Source organism: Trichoderma gamsii, assembly GCF_001481775.2.
Source record: "Trichoderma gamsii strain T6085 chromosome Unknown Scaffold_3.2, whole genome shotgun sequence".
Classification (NCBI taxonomy): Eukaryota; Fungi; Ascomycota; class Sordariomycetes; order Hypocreales; family Hypocreaceae; genus Trichoderma; species Trichoderma gamsii.
This window is the reverse complement of record NW_020171340.1, coordinates 519,232-531,833: the sequence shown is the minus strand read 5'-3', so window position 1 is coordinate 531,833 and position 12,602 is coordinate 519,232. Positions and strand designations below refer to the sequence as shown.

At 50.6% G+C, this 12,602-nt stretch overlaps 1 protein-coding gene across 1 annotated transcript; it reads right to left on the bottom strand.

Annotated features, from left to right (window-relative positions):
• Positions 1–1,357: 1,357 nt before the first annotated feature.
• On the bottom strand, positions 1,358–3,031 carry TGAM01_v201170 (hypothetical protein; the record flags this gene model as incomplete). Its single annotated transcript, XM_018805403.1, has 1 exon — positions 1,358–3,031. One exon carries the CDS (start codon positions 3,029–3,031, stop codon positions 1,358–1,360), a length of 1,674 nt encoding a protein of 557 aa, XP_018661312.1.
• Positions 3,032–12,602: the final 9,571 nt, after the last annotated feature.

The window sequence follows — 12,602 nt, the reverse complement described above, 5'->3', positions numbered from 1 at the left end:
TTGAATAATTCTTTAGTGCGTGATATGGTGCATAATTAAACGAAAAAAAAAAATCTTCTTTTGGGGCTTCACATTTACTCAAAGCCGCAACTGCTAGATATGAACCCAATGGGATACAATGTTCGCCCAGCATCAGACATATCCAGAGCTTAGGCTGAAGCTACATCTGGTGTTCGAGGTAGGTTCAAATATGGCCTATCGCCCCACTATTCGGAGATCGGATCTGTCGTCTCCGATACAATATGGTACGTGCCATGCTGGACTACGGCAAATCTAACCTGCTTCGAGCAGAACTGGAATTTCGTGATATCATAGGATTTTCCCGAGGTGCATATTAAAATGAAAATAAACAACTTCATTTCTATACCAGGAGAATTTTACAATTTTTGATCATAATGTGTTTGTTGCTACTCGAGCAAGAGATCCAAGGCACGGGTATACTCGTCCTGTCTTAGGGACTTCCTACGCAGCACTTCTCTGTTCATATTGTGTACTTATTGTGCTGAAATCGCTAGTATTTCGAATACTTTTATGTCTTTATACTGGAGAAGTACTTTGAAGCTTGTTGGGAATATAATTTTATCAATCTGATTATATATCTGCCTTATTCCTATAGCCAGAGTTATACCAAATTCCAAAAACATATGATGAGAGCAAACGGCGGCATATAATGAATGGATAGCCTTCATTGAATACAATGAATCACATTCTTCCCGATTCCATGATTTTTCTAATTTTCAAAACATTGTTCCTTGTGTAGCATTGATCCACTAGGGGTATCTCTTCGCTGGTCGTAGGTGGACACCCTTCAGGGCAAACATTTCATAACAAATAAATAGATAGACAAACGAATGTAGTGATGAATCAACAGGTTGACTCATTCAACTTCTTCTATTTTGATATTCGACTTTTTTTGCGGTTGAGCAAGTCATTCTCATAGAAACGAGGAAGAGAGAAGAAACCCTCTGCTATCTCAAGTCCACAGATAGATTAAGCAAGCATAGGTAGAGGCCGGTTGCTTGGTCAACCGGACAACAGGAAGTTATAAAATGATAGTGTCAATGGTGTGATTAAAGAAATGAATAGTGTGGTAGAGCCGAATTACTTTGCGGATAATCAGAAATATCGGTTGCCCGACGTAGATTGTATTTGCGCTGGTACAAGCCAGAAACTCCAAAACAAAAATTAAATGTTGTGTTCAGATCCAAAGAGGAAAATTAGTCTTATGGAAATGATGAGATATTATAAGTATGGGTGAGATTAGTCCCTGGGGCGCTACATGATTGCCCATGTAGCACAAACATATCGTCAGAAAGAGAGCCATATTCGAAGTCGCACAGCAGACGGCTTGATATTGTTACCAGCGGGGGCTGTCTTGGTGTTTTCTTGGCGCAGTTGCCCAACCGGTTTCCAGATGGGACGGCTGAGCTGCCCTCCACTGCCCAGTTCTCATATCTTGTTCTTGAGGTTGTCCGTGGACCAGTCCTGACATGGGGAGAGGTGGTCCCTCCATCACTCGTAACGGCGGCAGTCTCTCTCCGCTCGTTGAAGAAGCTGCAGATGGGGGCCTCGGCGGAGGTGCGCCATAGGCTTGGTTGTGCATCGACGGGAGGCTGTGCGGTGGACCACCAGGTAGAGCACCATACATCGGAGGCGAGAAATCTGGACGATCGTCTGTGCGCCGAACCGGTACGGGCCGTTCTGCCGATGACACCTCACTGAGATAACCTTGAGTAGGGGTGGGAATGTGATGAGACTGCATTAGGGGGCTTCTATCCACAAAGCTGATAGTCTTCGATAGCACCGGACTAGGTGGCCCGGCTGCATGGTTGCTTACAGCCGGCGTCCGGGCCACAACGTCTCTGAGCCGGTTGCGATCGCTCCTGTAAAAGTCCCGCTGATTTTCGAGTTCCTCTATTTGCTGCAGCATCTGCTGTCGCTCTTCCTTCAGTTCCTGCAGATGTTTCATGTTCTCCTCTTGAAGGGTCTTCTTCTTTCTGCGATGGCGCGTCGAGGCTTTTGCATTTCGCTGTCTCTTTTCGTCCGCTTTCTTTGATGCTTGGGAGTAGTCTACTTGAACTGGGATCGGTGTATCACTGCCTGGCAAAGTCATATAAGCCTGTTGAGAGTCTATCCCAACAAACGAACCTGCTTGCCGGCGCAATATATCTGGCCATGTCGATGTTCCCTCAGTCAGGGCTCCTTCTGTTACCGAAAGCGGTCGATTAGCGGGCATCCCAGTGATTCCATGCTGCAATTGCGAAGATGTATGCATTCCATGCGATCGGCTCTGGAGATCTCCTGGCGGTGGGATTGTCGACGGCTGTCCATAGGGGGCATCCAAAGGGCGGGCCACAGGCTGAGAAAGAGATCTTGGTGGAGTTACCATCGGGGTATGCGGACCGGAAGCAATTCCTGACGGCTGTTGAAGTCCAGGAGCATGTCTGACTTCATCGGGAGTGTCTTGTTCATAGGGTCGTTTTGCGGGGAGCATGCTGGGAGCTAAGGGTTGTCGCAAATCTTGATCTCTTGGAGAGTGAGTCTGACCCAGGTTCGAGATTCGGGGAGCCCTGGGGCTGAGTATCTTTCTCGGGTTATCCATTATAGGGAAAGGGTACGCTGTTGATGGAGAATTTCGCTCGGATATCGGATATCTGCCTGCAGGCACCACACCTGCGGTAACTGGAGTCGTCGGTACGGAGCCGGTATCGGCATGGCCAGGGAAATAAGGACGCGGAACACCATAAGGAGTCGAAGAAGATGCTGGGTAGACAGGCTCTGTTTCCTTTGCTCGCGAGGGTGGTCTTCCTCTGGAATCAGAGCCCATGGAATGTGCCTCAGAAGGGTTCAAGATGTTATGGACTCCAAAGGCCTTGGCTGAATGCTGAGCAGCACGGCCGACCTCAGGTGAGATTCCAATCGATTCATATCGTTGCGACTTGAATTGAGAGAAAGAAACTTGTTCATTACCGACAGGGGACTTGGAAGAGAGACGAGAGGGCGAGCGATGGCCAGGTCCCCTTTGCGACATTGAGGCCTGATCACCTGCGCACTCCTGATCTCGAGGACCAGCGCATCGACTCTTTTCGTTCCCAAGCAAGAATCGCAAATTGTTGATTTTGGGAGACTTGATACGGGACAGAGTTTTGGAGAGCCACGAGGGAGTAGTTGGTGTGCTGGGGGAGTTTGGCGTCGAAGCCCCAGAGGAGTCGGTGGCAGGAGGTTCAGGGCTGTCCTTGACTAGAGGCAGCGCCTGTTGCCGCACGTCTACGGAAGAGTTCGCCAGGGCGACCGTGGTGTAATTGGGACCGGCTGGGATTGATACCCAAACAGCCCCAATGATAATCGGTGGTAGATAATTCGGATAGAGATCCGGCTGCAGAATAGAACGAGACGGCGGGCGATCGAGCCGGCTGTCCGATGTAAACTCGTTCACAAGAGACCGAGCAAGTCAATATCCAAAGAAGAGTAGTCTGCTTAGTACTAGGTATGTTGCGGCCAAAACGCCAGCTGAACCGGAGAACTCGGTTAGAGTCTCAGCTCAAGCTCATGCGTATTGCTAACAAAGTTAGCTCAATTGACAAGGAAACTTCTTTTCGATGCGATTAAGGAGTATAGAGTCTCGTCGGTGGATAGTTATGGCAATTATGAAATATCGGATGATCAGATGGCCCAGCTAGGAATCTGCCCGTTATACACAGTTTCACCTCCGCAAGAGGAGGGGAAAGAGGGGAATAGATGCCAAACTGCCTCCGGGAGAGCATTCAACGACTCAACGCCCAGCTTTCAAGAAGCCTGGAATCCGCTCTCGTGAGGTCCGCGTGTTCAAAAGAGTATCAAGAGACTCCTGGCCCGCGGATCTCAGTTTGCGTGCAGCATCCCCTTGATAATACTCGCGTAGGTATTGGGAGATTCCAGCGGAAGGATAGGCAAGGGTGGCTGATGGGCGTGGGTCGAGGATGCGAGAAGATACGAAGTGAAAGAGGAAGCCTCAAGCCAAGAAACCAGTCGGAACAGGGCAGAAGGGCCAAGATTGGAACATGGAGTCGACAGGCGATGGCAGGGAAGGAGTTGCTTACCTGAACAAAAAGTGAAGTCTCGGTGAGGCAAGTACCACCGTAGAGCAGATTCAGAGCAGATTACACTACTCTGTAGGTACTTTCCATGTACAAATCACGCTGACCAGAGAAAGTCAGTGCCTTTTGGGCAATTAGGTAGATGCACTCCAAATCCTACAACTCTCGGGCGAGAGACTGGAAAGATCTTGGAGTTTCTATCTCGGATTCAGCCTCGACGACTTGGACGAAGCCTGGAGAGATTGGGATTTCAACAGTATCAATAGCCACTCGCGGCACCAACAAAGACGAAGAAAGCAGAGAAGGGGGAATTGAGTGACGAGAAAAGAAGCGATGGAAGGGTTCACAACAGAGCTTTTGGCTGGCGAAGGATGGCAAGCCACACTGGGAGCATTGGCTGTTGACGGTCCGGCCACCCACAGCTTCGTCTTGAAATATACCACGCCGACCCCTTGTTGTTTCGATGAAGAAAGACCCAGTACTGCAGCGAAAGCATTCGCATGGTCACGCCAGCCCAATGGTCCGTCCCACAGCCAGGGTTTGAGCAAGCATGGGGGTGGAGGCGCCACAAGTACATGGAGATTTTTTCATGGATAGGGCCATCAGTGATTCGACCCCTGCCCTGCCAGCCGGACCAGGGAGAGCGAAACGTCAGTCGAGCTACTTGTACAAGCAGGTAGAGGTGCAGGACAACCGCAGCAAGACCCCATCGCTGTCAAGCGTGGTCTCTCCACCTCGAAGAGCCCGCTAGTACCTAGCATTGCAGCTCTTGTCTCTTATTTGGGTCCACGGCTGCGATGGAGTCGGCAGCAGCGAGCAGGGATACCTAAGTTGCGTCTTAGTCTCCAGGTAGGTCACGGTGTGCGCGCTCACGACTAGGTATCAATCACTCGTTCACCCCTCCCCCCTTTTTGACCTTCCAACGACCCTTTCTTCTGACAGGGCTCAGAGGCACCAGAAGGTCGGGTTGGTTAGCACCGGGACTAGCCAGCAGTTGCTAGCATCGATGGATACTATGCTGCTAGTTTGAGCACGGAGTTCTCTGACTGGCATCACCGCAATGATCGGCTGGCTCGCTGCCATCAGGCAGGCCCGGAGCTACCTTACTCTACAACAAAAGGCTGGCTTGCGAGTGAACTGCCGCGATGCAACAGTTTTGAGCTGTGAGAGGTGAAAAGTTTGCGGCTTTGTGACTGGAGCAATACTTGACTGGGGTCCAAGCACGCTGTACAGCTGGCATACGGGGAATAAAAAGGTGGATGGGCTAGCAGAATGGCGCGCGCCACGGTTCATGTGCAAAATCACCAGCCGCCAGGCTGTGTGTGTCTTCACTGAGACGCAGCCCCCAGTGTTTAGCCCTCCATTCAATTTCCTCAGCAATATCACCGGGTAGTCTTCCGGCAGCGACTAGCTCTTCCACTCAACGATCATAGGTCGCGATGAGCCACACGTCACAAACCTGCGTGTACCAGGTACTTGTTGACTAGCTATCAGCAAGAAATGATGGGACTTCTGGGCAACGTGGTTCTAACAGCCTCCTTCCTTGCTGTGCTTTGTCTACCCGTCCCCACCAATCTGCGGTGACACTTGCGAGCATGGGCGAATACATACAGTACATCACGCTCGCTCTATTGGGTGCAAGACGCCAGACGCAGCGTGGGCAACAATTAATGTGTACCTATGCATCTCAATACCATTGGCATGCATGTACGGAACACTCCGGTACCCCATATCATTATCCCTGGCTATGGCGGCTGCTCTTGTTATGGCCTGAGAATTAGATCATCATCCTTCTGCGCAAAGCCAGCATATGCACAGCTGAGGCTGGATTGGCCACGACTGCATCGCTATTTGTATCAACCATCATTCTGTTGACTCACTGGGGCATCCACCCAATCCTCCAAAGTTATTTGTCGGTTTACATGACAGCAGAGCCAATTTCCTTTTCACAGATGGCTAATTCACAACATCTATCGAAGTTACTTCGTCCTTCGTCCGCACCAGCCGAAGACTTCGATTCCCAGAGAGCAGAGGAAACAATGACGGTCAGCTCTCTCCTAAGCGCGCCGTGAGGGTTATGACGCGCTGCCACATGACGTTAACCACGTTGGCAGACAAGGAACTAGGGGTGCCAAGTGGCCTGCCTGCATATCTGTAGCCTGCACTCGTACGGGTGCCTGGTCTCTGGCGGAATCGAGCCGACGCGGCGAGAAGGCGATGCCAACTGGGCCAGATTAGCTGTTTTGGCATAGGCGTTGCCCGGTTTGGGATGGAGGCTGCCAGCTCGCTCATGATAATGAGAAGGGCGGTCAGCACCAACGGGCTGGCTGGTTAGTCGACTAGCAAACGGAGCACCTTCATACTGCACGAGCAAGCAATATACAGAGACGAGGCTAATTGTCAGCTATGTCTAAAAAGAAGGTCTGTTCAAGAGCACCACGACAAAGCGCGAGTTTTAAGCTCTCCAGGTCGATCTGTCGAGCTGCCCTACCCTTTCTCACGCAATACCCAATCCATTGGCTTCAACATGACGCCACGCACCGGACACCAACCACGTCGCTGCGCTGCCTCTCGACTCTGCAATGAGTCGTAGGATCTTCACTAGCATCAATCAGCCCTCCCCAGACGTGTCGCGAAGAAACAGCGGTGCGCACATTTGCAGACTGGATTACGGGTACTCAGGCGTGGGGAGCCCACAGACACGTCGACTATACATGCAAAAGTCGCATCGGCCGCACTAGCTTGAGCGGCAATGAGTTTCCAATTGAGCGGTCGCCAAACAAGCCTTGCAGAGACAGCACTAGTTTAGCACGGCACGGCGTTGCATGCGAGACTACCTGGTGGATGCCCGAGTGGATCATGTCTACCTGGAATAGGCACTCAATGATGGAAACCGAATTGTCCACATGCTCGGAAAGAAAGAACAGCTAGGGCTCCCTAGTTAGTACAAGTACGTACTTGCAATTCCGAAGCCTTGCCAGCCCGCGGGTAGAATGGAGAACCATATACGAACAACACCACTACTACCTCTGCTACCTAGGTAGCCGTGCAACTACATGAACGAGCTGTTCATCCCACAAGAGGAGATTGAGATTGACCCTGGTACGCTCTCCGCAGCCCCCTTGTGCTCTAATAAAAGATCTAGTGTCGACCACGGGAATGAGAACAAGGACACATCTAGCCCAGCCAGCCGTAAATAGCAAACCGATCATCGAGGCTACAAGTACACTAGTTGCTGGAGAGCAAATTCAGTCTCTAAGCAACTTTGTTCAAGCCCAAATTATATACCCCAGGCAACATATTGACTTGACAAGTGCTTGTTCATACTCGTGCCTGTACCTATGACTACTAGGCACCCAGCACCAGCTCAATGTTCGCCGGCTGTCTCACTTGCACAGCAGTAATCACATATTACACTTACTGCATTCAACCTTCCACTTGTCTATCTCGGAGTATGGCTATGTTGATCTCTCATTGTTGTGTATTCAAGGGAATCGAGGGGAGCATTACTGCGTATGCCGTCATAGCCTCATAAACGAAAATGGAAAGAATAGAAGAAGACGTGGTGTTACTAAAAGGGAACTGAAGAATAAGTACGTTGGTCTCTGTCCCTTACACTACTTCAGTGGCATTTGGCCACTCACAGGCAGCCACCAAAACCTAACACTTGTGGTCATATACTACCTTTGTTGAGCTGCTGTATGCACTACTAGTTACCTGGCTTATACTACTCTCAACAAGGCACGATTTTCTGTCTTCTTACTGCCCAATCTTACAACCACCGGCATGTCGGCCCGCTGTCACGCGAGAGAGCGCCAATTTTACCAAACAGATACAACTATAGCCGCACCCAATAATACTACTCGAACCATCTGAGCCAAGAACGGTAGAACCAACCCGACTCGGTTAATCACAATGTGTTGGTTTCTTTACGACTAGTCATGGCCAGTATTATGTGCTACGTATACGAAGCTCACCCACATGGCTTGGTGCATGTCTTGCTTATATTCCACTGCATCGGGTCCTGAGGTCATGTGTGGCTTTTTTCCACGACCCAATCCTCTTCGCCCATCCCGCGTTTGCGGCGCTCAGGATATTATGGAGACAGGGGCCAGTCCCTGGGTCTTCGATGCTGGTAGCCCGTGGGGAAATAAAAGGAATTGGGGGCAGAGAAATGGAGATGCAATGAGTTGAAGCTGAAAAAGTCCAAGCACGTGGTAACAATTTTCCTTTTGGAAATTAATCACTATGCGAACCAGGTACAGAGTGCAATATATTGCCACACCTCTACGCTTAGGACTCGGCGCGTTAGCACTTCATTTTTGGCTGTCCCTTGCTACCTGAGCAAGATCAGGCTGAATCACACTAGCTGAAAGAAACTTGGAGAGTTTCGTCGACGTTGGCAATGGTCACCCAAAACCGGAGGCAGCCCATGTCTGTACTTGTTTCGTACGGAACATTAGTACCAGCACAGTGGTACCCGAGAGAGCCACTACCGCACTAGCACGGATGGATACCTTCTACTTGAACAAGTAGGTACAGTATCAATCCTTAAGAGCCCTGCTAACAAGCCCTACAGCCAAGCAAATTCGAAGGTGGTGTTATCGACGTGTCAGCGGAACGGTACTTGTCTCTCTGCTCAGCATGTACGGCGGTGTATCGTCGAACCCCTACCCGGTCAATTAGCACCTGCATCTGTCTAGTCCGTGCCTCATGACAACAACACTCAGTGCAGGCTGTCTCTTACGCTCCAAAGAAAATAAGACACCGTCCGAACCCTTTCCTTTTCCATGTAATCTCGCATTGGCCACGTCGCAGGCACTTATACTGGTATCAGTACTTCTGCAACTCACTTGACGAAGCCAGGCAAAGGAAGCCTCTGCCATGTCTTAGACGCTCCATTTTCCAATGCAAAGTTCTCACTTTCGGCCCCTGCCTGCTGCTACCAAGCAGCCGATAGTACGGAGTACTTAATGCATGTCTTTCAATCAAAATCGATGGCGGCTGGCCTGGAACATGCATGCGAAGGAGTCCTGGTTAAGTCTCGAAGGATTTACCTGCTTGCGCAAAGTACGCCGGTCTCGCTCGTCATCGCCGCTCAACTGAAGGGCCAACCACCCCAACCACCAATTTTATCCCCAATAAGGCTTTACGATTTGATGGGATGATCTCACTTGCACAGACCAGAATGCCCCGCCCTGATGCCAGGCATTTCTATATCCTTGTTACTTGGATTCCCTGTTACACTCTTGTCAATTGGCGCTCACTCGAAGGCGATATGTCATGAAGGCCAAATTTATCGTTTCTCTTTTTTTCTCATCTTGCTTACTTGTTACTAGTTTGTGTCGGTACTCTATCATTTATTGGTCCCGGCTTAACCCGCCGTCGCTCCGAGCAGTAGGTATGTTCGTTCATGCATATACCCCTCAGAAACGCTCACGCTGTCTCGTACAAGCAAGTCTGGGCAGCCTTGGATCTTGACCTTTGGCTAAATACAGTGCGATGTGAGGTCTGTTGTACATGCAGTAATAATATACGAAATCCAAAGACAGGACAACAAGGACAAATCTGCAAAGGCGTACAACGCAGCTGGGATCAGCGAGATGAGAAGAAATATTGTGCATGGGGTACGAAGTGTACAATTGCAAATTCTATCACCATCTTTTAATTTCAAGCACTTCATGCCGTCATTTGATTTCACATTACAGTAGCAATGGCCACTCCCCTCCAGGCTATGCTTAAGCCGATATGGAGTAGGTACGTACCACTACTAGCAGTATGTGTGTATGCGTTGGCCATGATATATACGCAGTAATGTGCCATGCTCACACGCTACTTTCTACAGTACAGTAGGAAAGCATCGCCAAGATTGCTTACTGGATAGAACAGTACCCCGTCTCCGCGGGTGCTTAACATGTCATTGGCTCCAACCAGAACGCCAGGGCGGCTAGTATAGTGTCAATCACGCATCGCGCATGCACGGCCTCGACTAGCTTCCACGCCCGTCCCTGACTCCCGGGCCCTGCCATGTCTCTCGACGCGGGGGCCAAGGGCTCAAATCCCAACCTGTGCTGCCGAGATACGTTCCCCTCGAGGCCTTTTATGCGGCCGTCCCTCGCCACATGCACTCGCACACATGCGCGTTGACGCTGTTTTACACCTAACCCAGTTCTGTGGTTTTTGCAGCGGGATGCCGTAACCTATTCGCCCGTCCGATGCGGAACTGCTGGGAAAAAATTTCCGGGGAGATGATGCATCAGGATGTATTGGGGGACGAATACATTTAGCGTAAGTGTTTGTCTCCGATTGCACTTGTCCCATCACTCTGTGACGACGGGCAGGGAGACGCTGTGGATATCGACTTACATCTTATTCAGCCAGCCCCAAATCTCACCTGATGTCTCAAGTGAGCGAGCGACTTTCGCCGTTTCGAGATTGGGGTAGCACACTATGACAATGCTCTCACGCGGTTTTACAGAATACAAGAGCCAGTACCTACTTCAACTGGTACCTGCAAATACTATATCGATATGTATTTGCAGGGATTCGCAGAGTAGAGCTGAGTAACACGGCGAGGCGCTGTACGCTCTATTATAACGCTAGCATTGCTGGGCACCAGGTCAATTTAAAGACGAAATGAGACGAGAAATGAGGTCGACTAGGGTTATAAGAGAAGCGGAGCTTCTGTCACAGTCTTGCGACTCGATGGCTTGCATCGTCACCCGTCACAAAGGATGCCATCATGGCGAAGCGCCGATATGAGTGGCTGATTTCTGGAGCCCCTTCTTCCGCAAGGGGGTGACGATGATCGGGCATCGTCTGAGCTTCCTTCCCTAATAACCCAATGCCGCTGCTCTACAGTATACATCCTATCGTTAGCACTACACTAGCAAGGCCAAGGCATGTGCGGAATGCTCTCGTCCATTACAAGGCCCTTTTTCAGCTGGCGATTTTGGATCACTAGCGGTCAGGTGGTCGCCACCCAAGGCAAGCAGCCCAATTTGACCTTGGAGCCATTGGAGCCAGAGACTTACTGGTGCCCAACCCTAGTGTGGCGCTGTGCTTCTGGTCAAACTAGTAAGTGCTCTAGTAGATCTTCAAAACGAACGGTGCATGCTGTATGCCGTATATGGGAAGCAAGTTTCGAGATTCATCACAGGCTCTTAGATGATTCACGGCTGGGATGAATGGTACGATGCACATGCAAGCTGTCTTGCTTTCTAGCGCAGGCACCAACCATCGACAGCAATTTAACGAACCGCAGCTATAGCGAGAGCAGAAACTATGACGCCAACTCAACCCATAAACTTCTTTACTTCGGCGGCCCGTCCCTAGTTCTAGTTCAGCCAGGCTGCGACTCTTTTGGTGATTTTGCAACAGCGGTACAGCAGCTCCTGAAAGGCACAGAGTCTTGCGCTCATGGGCTGGCTCATTGTAAGCTTTGTCCCAAAGGGCGGTGGCTGGCAATCTGGGTAGTGCAGCGCCACAAAGGTATCCATCGTGTTTTCTTCTTTTCTTTTCTTTTTCTTCTTTCTTCTTTCTTAATCTACATGCGCTATATCTTGCGGGCTGCTTTTTGCGCCTAGTTGGGGCTGAGAAATTACATGCTACGTACGAAGTACCTACTGCTACCGCGATACTAGAGCGGCTCCCATCCCGCGGAACATGTCTTGGAGAGGAACCAGATCTTTCACGGCCCATGCCACCCATGCTCGCGGTATGGGAGAGAACATGAACTAACCAGCAAACTTTACAACTCCGGGTACAGAGTACATGTGAGAACGCTCTCAGTACTTTGTGTACAGGCGGGTGGACATCAGATGGGGATAATGGAGCAGGCCAGAGCAAGGGGTCTTCCAGATGACGCGACGAGGTCTCCGTACGTATGTATCTATGGCATGCATTGCATGCAGACTAAGCTCAGCAACCGGTCCCTGCAAACTACCGTGGACTACTGACTCCATCCGCCTACCCGGTTCATGCAGCACTCTACGGTGGGCCTGCCAGTCGTACGTGGTGCTTCCACGAGAGCTACAGGATGGAAGGGAGCCCGGCTGTTCTCCGATAGCATCGGCCGACAGAGCGAGGGGCTAGGGGAGGTGATGAGCCTCGCCTGTCATGGTGCTGGCGCTACCCCAACGGTGTCCTATTGAATGCGCTGGAACATGTTGCGAAACGGCCAACCCGAATCACAGAATCCCTAGTGGAGCGAATGGTCGCTTACACTTGACAACAATACGAGAGGTACAAGTGTGTGTTGTGACAAAACGAAGAGAGTGGTGGTGGTGGTGGTGGTGATTGTTGGCTGCACATCTCAGCCCCACAAGCTTTGCTGCATGCCAGACGTGGCAGCCGACTATTAGCGGTGGGCTTGTTGATATCCGCATCACTAGGTGGTCAACAGCAGGCTCGAAGAAGCCGATGCCCCGACTTCGAGAGTTCTCGAGCTGCGTATTCCTCTTGCTCAGATGCAGGTGCATGGGCGGGAAGAAACATGAACGATGCTGGTTTCGGGCTTCAATGGCT